Source organism: Zophobas morio, unplaced genomic scaffold (genome assembly GCF_036711695.1).
Source record: "Zophobas morio isolate AGI-343-1 ecotype UQ-CSIRO unplaced genomic scaffold, CSIRO_AGI_Zmor_V1 ptg000030l, whole genome shotgun sequence".
Classification (NCBI taxonomy): Eukaryota; Metazoa; Arthropoda; class Insecta; order Coleoptera; family Tenebrionidae; genus Zophobas; species Zophobas morio.
Window position 1 is genome coordinate 10,912,637 of NW_026972135.1, and position 16,931 is coordinate 10,929,567.

A 16,931-nucleotide genomic window follows, 5' to 3' on the forward strand; every position below is an offset into this window, starting at 1 on the left:
AATGGCGTACCATGTTTTATTGTACCATGGGCACGACACTACCCGAACCCGACCGAGGTCAGGTCAACCAAGGACAAGACGATGACAAACGCTCGATAAAAAGTCATGAGACTCCTAGCTCAAATTTATTGAGGTAGAAGCCCCACTATATAGCTATTACTTTTATTTCAGGAAAACGTTTTTTTTCCAGCGGTCTTGCATCACGGATCCAAAATTCGTTGTTAAATACTCTGCTTGTATGCAGCAAGAGCTTCACTAAATTCTTCATGCGTTGAGAATTTGTCTCCCACACTCATTTCCGTTTTATCGTTAGTAACACTCATCAACTACTAGGACCGTAGCGTATACTTATGCCACTTTTTGAGGTTAGGCACTTCGCCAGCAACTGTTTGTTCGTCTGAAAAAAACCGGCGTTGGCAACGGTTTGACGGATTAACTGGAGCCGGTGGCGGCAGCGAGGCACGGTCTTTTTATTTTATACCAGTCATATCGGCCGTGTAAATAGTAGATAGCATTGTTACATCTTTTTTGTCATGCCATTTTAAACACCTTAGCATTCTTATGGAATGCTGCAGATGTGTCACCTTTTTTTTTAGCTTTTTTTGTGATGGTGGTTGAGAGATTCTTCCTATTTATACGAACTGTTCCTAGAGCGTCTGTTGTCAATTTGCAAAGAACATTGAACAATTCTGATTTTCAATAACTTGTCAGCTAGAGTTCGAACCACTTTTGTAGGTTTTGTCATGTCCGAGGTATTTAGCCAATGAACAGTTGAAGGCTTGTTTTCGCGCCGTTATAAATTATAATCTTCCATGTATACCCTGTATTAGCTTCAGTCTACAAGGCTCCATTCCAAACCTTGCTCTTTTTTTCGAGATACACATCTTCCAAATGAGTCGACCATAATAGTAAACTTTCGTCTATGGACACATCAGGCTCAGGTGTGTACGCTGTCATAAATTAATTGACAAGGTACTTGTTAATTGTTAAGTAGTAGTTGCAATTTGCCGCCTTTGTCGCAACTCAACGCTCCAAAGATGCCGACTTCCTGGCGGAGCGTGTAGTCGGATCTCTTTGGAGCGGCTCCCTTTGGGGCGGCTCGCTCCTTTTGAAGAATTGGCGGCGATCACAGGAGAAGTCGGCCTAACCCCCACTTATTTTTATACTTTGTGTTAATTTTTAATTTTAAGACCAGTAGCGATGTAACCACCGCAAGCGAAACAATAAACCAAGTGTAGCAACACAAGACTTTCATTCTTAGTTCTATGAACACAAAATACGGCTGGAAAAAGCTCCAGTCGTCAACATATGGTCCTTCGAGCCGGATATTGAACGCAGTGTCAATATTCGACATTCGGGAAACGTGCTTGTGCAAGTGCAACGCAGTTTCTCCCAACATCTTCATAATCAACAAATTAATAACCATCACATCGCTACATTACTACGCTACATCCAAGAGTTCTTCTTCATCATCGGCACGTCACCGACACAGGTTTGTGGATCACTACTTTTCTTCTTTACCATATTTCCACACTCTCCTTTGCATGTGCTGTTGTAATTAATATCGTGTTTCATTACAATGGGGGAAATTAAACTTTTGGTTAGAAGACGAGCTGCGATTAAAACTAAATTAACTAACTTTTGCAAATTTATATCGGACCCCGAAAATCAGAACAGAATTGCTGAGATAGAAGAACGAATAAGTGCAATCCAACCTTTGTTAAAAGAATTTGAAAATATCAATTTAGAAATTATAGAAACCGATGAGTCTCATGTTAAAGATGAGGACTCATTCGAGTTCGAAAATAAATATTTTAAGGCCATCAGCGAGGCCAAACAACTTATTCAAAAAAAAGGTATCGAAGTAGACACAGTTGCTCAGGCAAATTCGAATCAAAACAAACCTGATTCTATCTCCATCAAATTGCCTGAAATTTCTATACCGGCTTTCAGTGGTGCATTCACGGAATGGATCAGTTTCAGGGATTGTTACAAATCACTTATCCATGATAATCAAAGTTTAAATCCAGTTCAGAAATTCCATTATTTGCGAGGTAGTTTGACAGGAGATGCACAAAAAACAATTAGTCACTTAGCACCAACCACAGATAATTACTTGTCAGCATGGGATTTACTAACGGAAAGATATGAGAACAAACGAATTATTAGTCAGCATCATATTAGAGCATTATTTTCACTACCACATATCAATTCAAGAGACTCAAAATCCTTACGTTCGTCCTTACAGATCGTTAATTCTAATATCAAGGCTTTAGATGCTATAGGGCGTCCCACAATGCAATGGGATGATTTGCTTGTTTACTTAATTTCTAGTACATTTGACGAGAGTACCACTATCGCTTGGGAAAGTACATTAAATAGTACCATTCCAACTACAAAAAATATTCTCGATTTTCTTACGCAACGATGTCAAATGTTTGAATCTTTCGAACTAAACCGAATGAGCAATAAAATGAATACAAATAGTTCAAACAAACACAAATCTTACCTCCACAATAATCAGTTCAATAATAAATCTGCAAGCCATATTGTAAATGTGTCGCAGACCAATCAGATTACGTGCAACTATTGTAAATTACAACATAATATTTTCAATTGTCAAAGCTTTCTAGGCTTAACCTCTGAACAGAGAATAAGTGAATGCAAAAAACGTAAACTTTGTATTAATTGCTTACGTAGCGGACATAAGGTAGAAAACTGCAATTCGAGCAATTGTAGAAAATGTAACCGTCGCCATAACACACTATTGCATGTAGATCTTAATCAAAATAATTCGCCACAACCCTCCTCGTCATCGATGAGTAATTGCGCTCAAATCTTAAATAAAAATGTTATTTTGTCAACAACACAACTTTTAGCATTTGGTGACGACAAAATTCAGGGTAAGCAATTTCGAGCCTTATTAGACAATGGATCAGTTTCAAACTTTATAACAGAAAGGGCGGTGAAAAAGCTAAATTTGCGCAATATTCATAATATCCAATTGCCTCTCATTGGCATCGGATGCAACTCTTCAGTAATTAATCATGCCGCAACAATTCAAATTGCATCCGTATGTTCGTCATTTAAAGCAACATTAGATTTTTTGATAGTTCCAGAAATAACGGGAAACGTACCCAACTCGTCATTCCCCACTTTACAAAATTTACCCGATAACATAAAATTAGCAGATCCGTTTTACAACTTATCGCAGCCCGTGGAAATTCTTATCGGTAACGAAATATTCTGGAACATAATTTGCATAGGACAAATCCGCATTCACCGACACGGGCCGGTTCTTCAAAAAACACAGTTTGGATGGGTTATTGCGGGAGTATTGAATAATTTCAATACAAACACTTCAACTTCTTGCAATCTTTCAAATACAGATCTTGATGTACACCTCAAAAAATTCTGGGAATTAGAAGAAGTGACAAACATATCCGACCCAGTTTTTCCTGGCGATAATCGCGACCTTTGTGAAAAGGTATTCATCGACACTTTCACGCGAGATTTATACGGCAGATTTCAAGTGAAACTGCCCATCATAAACGAACCTCCGGATTTGGGTTCTTCGAAGGAAATTGCACTAAAATTATTTTATAATCTAGAGAAACGTCTACGAAAAGATCATAATTTGTTTGAACAATATTCAAAATTCATGGCTGATTATTTAGATCTAGGGCACATGACCCAAATAAATTATCCTGACGAATCAGGTTATTTTGTAAGCCACCATCCCGTCTACAACGAATCTTCCCTCACAACTAAATTAAGAGTTGTATTTAATGCATCTTTGAAAACAACTAACCATAAATCAATTAACGAAAATCTTATGGTTGGCCCTAACCTACAGCAAGACTTATTTAGCATTCTAATTCGGTTCCAAATTCACAAAGTTGTAATAACCGCGGACGTAAAAAAGATGTACAGGCAAATATTGGTGCACCCTGATCACCGCAAATACCAACAAATATTTTGGCGTTTTAACTCCACTGATGAGGTAAAGGTTTTTGAATTAAACACAGTGACGTACGGATTTGCGAGTTCATCATATTTGGCAACTAGATGTTTGCAAGAGTTAGCAAATCTCGAAAAACAAAACTTTCCTGAAGCGGCAAATATAATTTTACGGGACTTCTATGTAGATGATTTAATTTACGGGGCAAACGATATTAACCATGCATCTCAAATACTAAACGACATTAAGGGAATTTTAAGCAAGGGCGGGTTTGAACTGCACAAAATTAATTCAAATCATTTACCTTGCATAGACTCCACCTCAACACCGGGAATCATAAACCTTGACAAACAAGCTGCAGCCAAAACATTAGGACTTTTTTGGAACAATTGTAATGATACCATCCAATATTCGATCTGTTTAAAAAATCCTAAATGCCATAAAATAACAAAACGGGGAGTTCTGAGCACCATTGCTCAAATTTTTGATCCATTAGGTTTAGTAGCACCTGTCACAGTGACCGCGAAGATCATAATGCAGAAACTATGGTCACTCAAACTTAATTGAGATGAAAGCTTACCAGCGGAACTACACACTTTGTGGTGCGAATTTTTAAACGCATTTCCGGAATTAACCAATATTTCAATCCCTCGGCATGTAGTTACAAACAAGCATCAAATAGAAATTCATGGTTTTTGCGATTCAAGTCAAAACGCATATGGCGCTTGCGTGTATTTACGTTCCCAGAATCCCAGTGGGAACTATGAAGCACGAATTTTATGCTCAAAAAACCGAGTTGCCCCTTTGCAAACACAAACCATTCCCAGACTTGAACTGTGCGGCGCAGTTCTCTTAGCTAGATTAGTTCATAAAGTTAAGCAAGCCTTGATAAACTTTGATGTCCAGGAGTGTCATTACTGGACTGATTCCACTATTGTGTTAGCATGGATTCGAACGCAGCCTACACTATTAAAACCATTCGTATCACATCGGATATCAGAGATACAGTCCTTAACACCTGAAAATAATTGGCATCACGTTTCATCAGAACAGAATCCTGCGGACATTTTGTCCCGCGGGGATAATCCCCGTCATTTGCAGTCCTTCCAACTTTGGTGGAATGGACCGACCTTTTTAACTAGGACTGATTTACCGTACGAACATTTAAATGATTCGTCACATGTTGATTTGCCGGAACTAAAGTTAACATGTTGTCTTGCGACCAAAAATTCCACCGAATTTCTACTACGTTACTCGGACTTTGATAAATTGTGTAGAATTACTGCCATAATAATGCGATTTATTCAGAATTTGAGAAATAAGGACAATAAAAAATCTGGTCATGTAACAAGCAAAGAAATCATAGAAGCACATAATTTAATAATAAAATTAGTTCAAAAAGAAGCTTTTCAGGATGATATACATCAACTTAAGTTGCATAATCAAATCACGAGTAACAGTAAATTAAAAGGTTTAAATCCGTTTATTGATAATTCTGGTTTTTTAAGAGTTGGTGGTAGACTAAATCATGCTAAAATCAGTAATGATCGCAAGCATCAGTTGTTATTGCCGAGAGACCATTTTGTTACTCGTTTAATAATTGAAAAATATCATAAGGATAACCTTCATATCGGTTGTCAGGGAACCTTGTCTGCAGTACGCTGCAAATATTGGCCCATTTCAGCCAAAAATACAATTCGACGAACAATATTCAAGTGTCTAAAATGTTACCGCTGCAAGCCGGTACCATTCAGTCAATTAATGGGGGATCTTCCTAAAACTCGCGTAACACCTTCACGACCATTTTTTATTACAGGTGTAGACTATGGTGGTCCTTTTATTTTAAAAAATGGACACGGCAGAACCCAAAAAACCATCAAGGGTTATGTCGCTGTTTTTGTTTGCTTCAGCACTCGTGCCGTGCACATCGAGCTCGTATGCGAGTGCTCATCTTTAGCGTTTTTAAATGCATTGAAAAGGTTTATTTCACGCAGAGGTCAACCTCATGAGCTCCATTCTGATAATGGTACTAATTTCGTTGGAGCGAATCGATATCTAAAAGAATTGTTCCAATTATTTCGAACTAAATCTTTCGAAAACGTAGTTCTTAAATCTTTAACGAATATGGGTATTAATTGGCAGTTCATTCCTCCGCACGCTCCACACATGGGTGGGATATGGGAGGCAGCGATAAAATCTGTAAAGGGTCATTTAAGGCGCATTCTAGGCAACGTTCTTCTCAATTACGAAGAAATGAACACGATTTTAATTATGATAGAGGCATGCTTAAATTCCCGACCTATTACTCCACTTTCAAATGATCCAAACGACCTCTCCGCTCTCACCCCTGCTCATTTCCTCATTGGTGGTCCACTGACTGCACCCGCAGAAGAAGACTGTAGCGACATACCTACCAATCGCCTGATTCGCTACCAACTTCTGGAGAAAATTCGCCAAGATTTCTGGAGACGTTGGTCGCGCGAATATCTCCACTCGTTACAACACAGGGCGAAATGGCAACGAGTTCCAGCGCGACAGCCACAAATTGGAGACCTGGTAATAATCTGCGAGGACGGCATCCCACCCCAACAATGGCCTCTTGGTCGTATACAGGAACTGCACCCGGGAAGCGACAATCAGTGCCGCGTAGCAACGGTGAAAACAGTGCGCGGAGTGCATAAAAGGCCTGTAACCAAACTTTGTGCTGTGCCAGTTCAGTGATGAGTGAAAGACTTTACCCATTGACTAGTAACTTAGAGACATTCACTGGGGTGCATGCATGACATTGGTTCTTATTTTTTTTGTTCTTATTTTGTCTGTTTGTTATATGTTTATTTCAATTTACTTATGTGGGCATGTTCATTTTGAAAGATATGTTCTTTCAACGGGGGGAGTTATGTTAATTGTTAAGTAGTAGTTGCAATTTGCCGCCTTTGTCGCAACTCAACGCTCCAAAGATGCCGACTTCCTGGCGGAGCGTGTAGTCGGATCTCTTTGGAGCGGCTCCCTTTGGGGCGGCTCGCTCCTTTTGAAGAATTGGCGGCGATCACAGGAGAAGTCGGCCTAACCCCCACTTATTTTTATACTTTGTGTTAATTTTTAATTTTAAGACCAGTAGCGATGTAACCACCGCAAGCGAAACAATAAACCAAGTGTAGCAACACAAGACTTTCATTCTTAGTTCTATGAACACAAAATACGGCTGGAAAAAGCTCCAGTCGTCAACAGTACTGTAGGACAGGTTTTATTTTATATAACCTGGGATGTACATTTCCTCCCAAAGTATACTACTACCGAAAAAATCGCAACACCAAGAAGTAGTGTTTTTATTTGAACTAAAGGTTGTGGATGTCATTGTCTTAACAAAAGAAATGCACGATAACACTTGCAGTTTAAAATTCGACGAACAACAGTAAAAAATTAAAAATGTGTCGGTCCACCCCTCGCATTTACATATTCTGCAACTCGCCCTGGCATACTTCTAACTAAATTATTGATATCCTCCTGGGATTCCCAGGCAATCTGGACTTCATGTCTAAGCTGAGCTAGAGTCTGTGGACACTGTGGTAATTCACCCAGCCTTCTGCCGATCATGTCCCACACATGTTCAATAGGTGACCAGTCGGGTGAACGAGGAGGCCAAGGAAGAATTTGCACTTGGGCATCTTCTAAGCACCTCAAAGAGACTCGTGATTGCACGGACATTGTCCTGCTGAAAAAGGGCATCTTCGATGATTTGAACAAACGGTATAACAACCGGTTCCAGAATCTCATCAACATATCGTTGAGCTGTCACAGACCCTTGAATCATGACTAAAGGTGACCTGTTGCCGTATGCAATAGCTCCCCAAAGTTCGAGCCACATGCCGTTCCTCAGAAAAAGCAATATTCCTTCGGTCTCCACGCAATCTTCTCACCCTTTGCCCACCGTCGTGCATGCCTAAACAAAAGCGGGATTCATCTGAAAAAGCTACTGAATTCCACTCAAGATCCCAGCCTAAACGTTCGCGACACCATTCCAAGCGTTGACGGCGATGTTCTGGAGTTAGCGGTAGTACCAAATGGGGACTATAGGAACGTAGTCCAAAACACTGACGTCGGGTGTAAATTGTTCTCATCGCAATCGGCCGACCAACCGCCGCATGCCAGTCATCTGCTATGCTACGTCTAGACACATGTCGGTTTCTTACTGCCAATGTTCGTAGGTGCCGATCTTCACGTGGATTCGTGCTCCTCCTGTGTCCAGAACCTCTAGCTCGGTGACCTCTACCTTCCTCGTGCCAAGCTCGCCAGCATCGCAATACAGTTGCAGCATTTCGATCCACGCGAGCAGCGATTTTCCGAAACGACAACCCTGCTTCGCGAAGCCCCAAAATGCGACCTCGCTTTAAAAGACTTGTTGAAAATTTCGACGTCTACGCACACGAGACATTGTGGTAGTACTGATATTGTCAGATAGCACAATAAAACACAAACCCCCCATGGTTAGCAGTAATGCAAAGAAATTATCAGTGGCAGAGAACAATAACAAAGAAAAATTTTTGTAAGCTTCGGTTTTCGGTAAAATCTGTTGTAACTTTTATCAGTACATTATCAAACATAGATAAATATTTCCACAAAGTTTCATTAATAAAAAACCGCCAGTTCTGGGTTTTGCGATTTTTTCGGCCAGTAGTATATATGGTTATTTACATAAGCTACAATAAAGATATACATATTTGTTTATTATTACAACTATTCTACTACTTATTTATAATACTACTAACCTGACCGCAAGTGAAATCCGAACACCCACAAAATAGGAATTTTTATTAACAAAATTTTGTAGAAAAGGAGAATAATACTTAATTAAGGTAAAATATACAAAAACCATCTAAAACAAAACATAACTTTGAAAAAAACTAATAATGTGTGGGACCGCCACGTAGACGAATGCACTCCTGCAGTCGACGAGGGATGCTATCCATTTGGATGTTGATGTACTCTAGAGGTACAGCATCCCAAGGATCTTCAACTGCATGACTCAGTTCATCCAAAGTCGACGGGGGCTGTGGTAAATTTTGAATATGAATACCCATCCAATCCCACACTTTTTCAATGGGCGATAAATCCAGTGATCGAGGTGGCCAGGGTAAGGTGGGGATACGTTCCTCTTCTAAGAACCTCATAGAAGTTCGTGCAATATGAGGGCGGGCGTTATCTTGCTGAAAAACGCCTTCATTCATAAATTTTGCGCAATTGAATTCTGGCCTTAGGTTCCATTGGCATTGTTCCCAGTTGTTGAAATTTGAATGCCTGAAAAAACAAGAAGAATTACTATTCAATACAAAAAGAAAACATCCAACAAAAGAACCAACTATATTCTGTTTTTTTAACATGAGTAACTAAATCTGGTAACTTTAGTGACTTTTATGTTGTGTTACAAGCTTTCACGTTTCGAAATTTTCATATTGTGAGGGAGGACGGTAAACATGTAATAATAATAATAATAGTAATAAAAAAAAACATACCTGAGAGATGACGTTCTCCAGCACGGTTATCTTCGGTTATTTTGAGGCTTCGAGAAATTTTGCTTTTCATCAAAAATAATTAATTCAATAGAGGGGATAAATGTCAAATCAGTAGTTTATTATGTCCATATATGGACACTGAAAAGAATGAAACACTTCACGGTAGTGAAAAAAAAATTTCCATGAGAAATGTAATTCTGCAATTTTACCCACTTCCTCGGTATATGAGTGTTCAAGGTCATGAAAGAAACTATTTCCGCGAGAAATGTAATCCAGCAACTTTGATAGACATGTGCCTTTTCGCTATTTGAGAATTCGAGGTAATGAAAAAAATTATTTCCGTGAGAAATGCAATTCAGCAATTCTATAAAATTTTGCTTTCCAGCAATTCTATAAACACGTGCCTTTTCGGTAGGTGATTTTTCTGTAAACATGTGAGTTCAGTTCACACATCAGACATGGCCTCACTAAAGAACAAATGTTTCATTTCTCGTAGTCTGGATATATCTTCACTGAATGAATGAATTTTGATGTAAAAGCAAAATTTTTGGTTTGTATATCGTTCAAATGTATTCGTACATATATTTCAGGTTTTTTACAAATCTGAACAACACTTGGGGAAGGATAACAGAAACCCCCTCGCTTTTTTTTTTAGTTTCCTCTTCAGTACAGTCCGCTAGTTGTAGGTAAGCTATTATTTATTACTTTCTCGGGTTTTGTGATAGGATTGGTACTAGATGTGACCAAAATCGAAATCTGCTCCAAAGGTAAACAATTTCCCAAACCCCCTTCTCGTATTTCGGCTCGAACCAGCCATCTTTTATAGGACCGTGTAAATGGCCTACAAGTTGGGTTATTGTTCCAGCCACCCCGTGATCTTATTGAAGAAAAAAACAATCTAAGTGATCTTATACAAAGGGAGCTTCTGACTCAATTGAATCACATCGCTGGACAATGACACAGTCATACCAATGAACCCTGTTTTTCATCTAGAACCAATAACAAGTTCATTATTAATCAACTTTAATTTAGAAATATAATAAATTGTTGAATTCGACAGATTTTTCAAAATTTTTTGACAGTTTTCTTATGGCCTGGAAGAATTAAAGATCTGCTGTTAAGTATATTCTAATAAATTTGACTATAGCTCCACAGCCCTGGAACTCAGACAGACCTAATTTTTGTTCACAGTACATCAAGGTATCTGCTACGGATCTATTAAAAACTTGAACCGCTAATCTAACTTTCATTTTTTGTTTAAAAAATCGTATGTGTGCACGACGCAACTTGTTTGCTAGAGCTCGTGTAGTAATGAAACATATTTCCATTGAATACAATTGCCTTCATCATCTACTAGAGACTTATTCTCAGCTAATGCGTTACGTACAAGCTTAATGACATGACATGGATCAATAAAGAAATACATTTTTTGAGAAGCAACCAGAAATGAGGTACTAATGTTAGGGCAATGAAAGTTGCATCCAAGTTGTACCCTTTGTTACGTTTAAGGCCGCACCATCACAAGTTAAAATTTTTACTTGGGCACCGGTTTCGGCAATTAAAGATACAGCTTGTGAAATAATAGACGCTTTTTGAAGATCACGACCATTCTGTTTGGATATTTTCCTCAGAAGGTGGGTTGATTTGATAGAAATTTTAAAGTTTCCTCACTGAAAATAGTGTCCCCAACAGCTTTTAATTTTTCTTTCATTTACACGCAATGGTACTCAAAAACACTATAAAATGTGCTCTCTTCAAAATGTGAGTTATATTACTGTACGAAGAGGTTTGACTGAAACGCCAATAATTGTTAATATAACAAAAACAGTTTGTTAAAGATTCACACAAATTTGAACAAAGTACTATAACAACTCTGCATATTAAAAAATAAATTATAATTCAGTCAAAACAAAGACGATAAACATTACATAAACCTGTGTACATATACTGATTTGAATAAAAAGTGCAACACCTATTATTCGTCAAGGGATTTTGTTGAAATTTTCACAGAAGCTATAATGTAGTGCGACAAGAAAATGATTACAATTTGAAAAAGAAAGGGTAACAATTAACAAAGTTACTTAATAATGAGTTGCCCCACCGCGATTAATTATGCACTCATTTACTCGCCGAGGTACACTATCAATCAGATGATTAATATCGGCCTGAGGTAGATCATTCAAAGTATCCGGAGGATGGGGTAAATTACCCAGTCGGTTACCGAGCATATCCCAGACGTGCTCGATTGGAGACAGATCAGGGGACCGCGCAGCCATGGAAGTACCACCACATTAGTTTCGTCCAGATACTGTGTTGTAACCCTCGCCGTGTGTGGGCGAGCATTATCTTGTTGGAAAATGGGATTAATTAACCCCCGAAGATATGGTACTGCAACGGGCTCCAATACGTTTGCTATGTACCGGCAGCGTTTAAATTGCCTTCAATGAAAACGAGGGGTGATCTACTGTTATAACTAATAGCCCCCCAAACCATCACTCCTGGCGTAAGGGCAGTGTGACGTTGAAGAGCAAGATCTAAATTTCTGCGTTCTCCACGTAGTCGTCTGACCCTCCTACGCCCATCATGGGCCCACAAACAAAAACGGGATTCGTCACTGAACACCACGTTATGCCATTCTTGCACCCAATTCACTCGCTCATTACACCACTCTAGCCTGCGGGTGCGATGACGTGGAGTAAGAGGTAGACACCAAAATGGTCGGTACGAACGAAGTCCATAAGATCTTATTCGGCGATATACGGATGCCATTGACAGTCTTCTTTCTAGAGTTTCCAACCAATGATTTCCCACAGCACGTGTTGTGGAAAACCTGTCTCTTAGCGCTAAAGTTCTTAGGTGACGTTCTTCACGAGCAGTAGTGGTATTAGGACGTCCAGATCCGCGGCGACGCTCATGAAGTCCTTCTTCAGACCATCTCGACCAACATCTTAGTACCGTTGCTACATTGCGGTCCACACGATTGGCAATTTCCCGCAATGAAAATCCAGCCTCTCTCAAACCAATTATTCGGCCTCGTTCAAACTGACTTAGGTGACGATACTTGGCAGGTTGTCGAATTCTAGGCATTGTGAAAGATGCGTTTGACACGAATTTGACAGAAAAGCTGGTAAGAGTTATGCATTGGCTATGTGACAGAGCCAGACCTTGTAGACAAAAGACAGAAGAAAAGTCCAGCTATCGCTGGAATTTTTTGTTCCAATTTTAATCACTTACTGCATATGCTAGATTACACCTTCTGTGAAAATTTCAACAAAATCCCTTGACGAATAATAGGTGTTGCACTTTTTATTCAAATCAGTATATAAAATAAATAATAAATTTCGAATGTTAAATATAAAATGTTATAAAAAAATGCTTAATAAAGAAGTCACAGATGTGCATTTGCAGGTGCATATTGTTTCAAGTACTCATCAATAATTTGATTTTGTCGGAAATTTTTTTTATGAATTTTTTTATTAACAATTCCTACAAAATGTTTCACCATTGTCGCAATTAAAGTGTACCTTGTAAAGTGAACAAGTTGTTCATGATGCACTTCTCACAATGTAGAAATTCTAAATTGACGTCAACATCCATCAGTAAAAAGTTTTTTTAATAAATTCAGGAATCTTCTGAAAGATGATTTTTTTATATACAATTTCGGCAATAAATGCTTTTGAAGGGTACATTAATAGATTGTTAGTGAAAAGAGCAACCTTGCTTTGAAGAACTCTGGCTATTACATCCAACATTCCGTTTTCGGAAAATTTTCTAAACGAAATCCCCAGAGGTTTTTCAGGAAAATTTTCATTCTTCATTGTGATAAAAATATATATCTATATTTATATGTATATACTCCTACTCTTAGTGGAGCGTTATCAAAAGTTAGGTATTCTAAAATAAGTCTATACTCCACAGATATAATTCTAACTTTAAATATACGAAAGGGGACATGTTTCGAAGACTAATTGTCTTCATCTTCAGCCATCCCCCGTTTTCCAATCACGTCACTAGCAAGTGGTGAATGGATTGTGCAAGGTCGGCCTCCGTTGGTCTTCGGCCGATACGTCGCCTCAGCACTGCCTCCAGCTGGCACTTAGCTATGCTATTGATGGTGTTATCGAGGGTGGTGAGCATTTTCGTGGCATGGGTGGTCGTAGCCGTATCCACCAGGTCAGCGAGGGGTATGATGTTGGCCCCTCCCTTGCTGTATGGTAGGTATCTGGGCTAGCTGTTTGTCAAAACTGTGCACTGCTCTTTTTTGCACGGACGATCCTTTTAGTCAAAGATCTATTTTAAGCGCTATAAACGTGTTAACCGCATTGATTTTTTGCCAAGGGGCCAGGGGACTTTCGGAGATCTCATGGAGCTGGTCGTTCATGGCACATAGGGTGTGTTCAGGTGTTCTATCGACGTGGTATCCCGTGGGGGTATCGAGATGTTGATATGCTTCTCCTTCCTTCATTGGCCGGATGGGTTTGCTTTGTATTCGCAGGTCGGTCTCTCAGTACAGTCACAGCCCTTTTGTCCATCCACTTTACACAAGAAACATTATTTCGCGTCATCCAATCCCATTCTCCACTTGCCAAAAAGAGTTGGTCAATCTCTTCTATTCATTCGAACAGTACCACTCTGTTTCAGTCTTGTTTTTGCCCATATTTTACATTTTTAGCGAATGCCGCCTGGCCGCCGTCATCGAGGATTTTTTATTTAATTGTTCATAAAAAAAGATCAGTGATCTCATCACCGTACATACTAGGCGTCGTACCGGGGTGGAATAAGGGTCTCTTTTTATTTTATTTTTAGTTCTACCTCTGTGGCACACAAATATGTGCTAAATATTAAAACTAAATGTTTCGTAAATATGGAAAGTGACAATTTTTTTTTTATTGAATAAATATTGAAAACTTATACTTAAATAATATTTGAAAGAAATCTTTATAATACATAATTTTTTTATATTTTCTATATATTATGTAGTAATATTGGAACAATGTAGATTATGGCATTTTTTTTATTGAATAAATATTGAAAACTTATGGTGAAAAAATATTAAAAAAATATGTATGCGATATATAGTTTTTTTATATTAGCTACATAAGGTACGAGACAAAAAATTATCACGGTGCAGAATTTTTGCCTAAACGTATTAAAATAAAGTAGATATACCTGGTTGAGAGAGCAATCCCACTTTTAATTAATTTAATAAAACATTTTCATAGAAAACACAAAACTGAACGAAATTTATTGAAAATAAGTAATTTTGTTAAAAGATTTATTGTGACAAATTATTATCACGTTTCAAAAGAGAACTAATTAACTAAGTAAAAGAGAACTAATTTAATACCCAATGTATTTTCCGCCTGCTTCTATGAGATTGTAGACGCGTTTCTTAATAGAATTGATCAACTGGATAAAGTAATTGACGTCCAAATTCTCCCAAGTCGTCAAGATATCATCTTTCAATTCATTAACTGTTGCGTACTGCTTCCCATCTTTATAAACCTCTCGTACAACAGAACCCCATACATTCTCAATAGGGTTGAGATCTGGGCTTTTCGCAGGCAGTGGTAGCCAAGCTATATTCTCTCGTTCAAACAACGTTTTCGATGAATTAGACACATGAATCGACGCATTATCTTGCTGAAAAATCACTTTGCTGTCTTGAAATAGGTTCAAAGGTGGTTTGAAGTGCATTTCCAACACATCTTGGTAATCCAGAGAGTGTATTCGATTTGAAATAAATGCTAAGTTTGTATTTCCTAAGCTATTAAAGGCCCAGACCATAACATTGCCACCTCCTTGAACTCGTTTTGACAAATACTTTGGTTCTTCCCGGAAATCGTGCCAATAATATCTAAAACCGTCAGGACCATCAAGATTAAATTTCTTTTCATCTGAAAAAACTGTCTGGAACCATTCTTCATTTTTCGTCTGCATTTCTCTGGCCCAATCACGACGTTTTTTAATATGCTCTTTTGTTAACATTGGTTATTTCTTATATTCGGCATATTTAACATTTTTGTCGTTAGTCAGTACTAGCAAAACTGTTCTTTTGTGAACAGGAAGTCATAGGGTTCTCTTTATCTTTTGGAACGACATGTTATCCTTTGTAGCCAGAGTCACAATGGATATTTTTGCACGTGTAGTGAGTTTTTCTTTTCTTCCACAATTTTGTCGTCCATTTTCACGGTATTTCTTTCTTACAAACATGAAGATTGTGCTCCGATCTCTTTCAATCTATCTTCCTATTTCCGCAAAACTCAAACCTTGGTCACAGTATGCCTCAATCTGTCCTTTTTCGCGTTCTGTTAGATCGTTTTCTTTGCCCATGACGAAAGACAATTATTATAGCATTTATAGCTCAGCCAAATATATTTCGACACTTTGACAGTTCTAACAAACAATTGCATATCGTACAAATAAACAGCAATTACGCATATTACGTTTTTTTAATTAGTTTTTATATAAAAAGTGATGCGTGATAATTTTTTGTCCCAAAATTTCTTGACGCAATTGAGTTTTCACAGATCAGAAATTATTTGATGCAAAAATATCACTGAAAAAAGCATTTTTATAAACTAAATTGACTTCTCCAGTATGTATTATTTAGTTAAAGGAGTACATAATAAAAAATTCTTAAAAAATTGCGCCGTGATAATTTTTTGTCTCGCACCTTATTAGCAATATAATATTGTAACAACATTGAATTTGACAATTTTTTCGATCATATAAATATTTTATAAAATCACTACAAAAACAAAACAATCATAACATTGTACAGTTGGGGACATGGAATTTCAAACGACCTGTCAATCATAATGACAATAAGATATAAGACTACAATGTTTTTAAATGTCAGAAAGTTGGTTGTCGTTTGAAATTCCGTGTCCCTAACTGTACATTTCAACTGAAACAGTAATTAATGTTTGATCATGAAGTTTTATTACACACAACTTATCGGACGCGTTATTATAGTTGTTAAACGTAATAAAAATGAAACTTATATAAGGATAATTATAACTCCATCAAAATTAAGGATTGTTTTAAAATATATTTTCACTACTCACCAGGACTTATCGAAGAGGTAATCCGCTTTTTCCGGACACCGTCTGTATATTTCATTAGTTTATTGCAATATATTTTTTAATTAAATAAACAGCAGATCATTTTGCTCTAACTCCTTAATAGAAAAAATGTAAATCTGTTGTAATATTTGCTTAACTATTCAAAAACATTTAAGATGAAGAACTAATCTTAACGCTTTATTCTCTACTTATCCAACTGACAGTTATACACCAGCAAAATTAAAAAAAAGAAAAACTCTTTTCAAGAAATTTTATTTTAAATGAAGATTTTACAAATGAGATTTTTTTACACACGTAATACAAGACTTTAATCTAGATGATAATTTTATTAACAACAGTTAATAGAAAAGTGTAGGTACAAGTGTGAAAATT

At 37.6% G+C, this 16,931-nt stretch overlaps 1 protein-coding gene and 1 long non-coding RNA gene across 2 annotated transcripts in view; one reads left to right on the plus strand and one right to left on the minus strand.

The window, feature by feature from the left end:
• Nucleotides 1–4,529: 4,529 nt before the first annotated feature.
• LOC135138558 (uncharacterized) lies at nt 4,530–6,682 on the plus strand. Its single transcript, XM_064068539.1, has 2 exons — nt 4,530–4,563; nt 4,623–6,682. The coding sequence occupies exons 1-2, from the start codon at nt 4,530–4,532 to the stop codon at nt 6,680–6,682; spliced, it is 2,094 nt and encodes a 697-aa protein (XP_063924609.1).
• Nucleotides 6,683–8,838: 2,156 nt separating this feature from the next.
• Nucleotides 8,839–16,931, minus strand: part of LOC135137932 (uncharacterized) — a 138,240-nt gene continuing 130,147 nt past the window's right edge. Inside the window, exon 3 of the long non-coding RNA XR_010281959.1 lies at nt 8,839–9,256. This is a non-coding gene — a long non-coding RNA (uncharacterized LOC135137932). The remainder of the gene's footprint in view (nt 9,257–16,931) is intronic.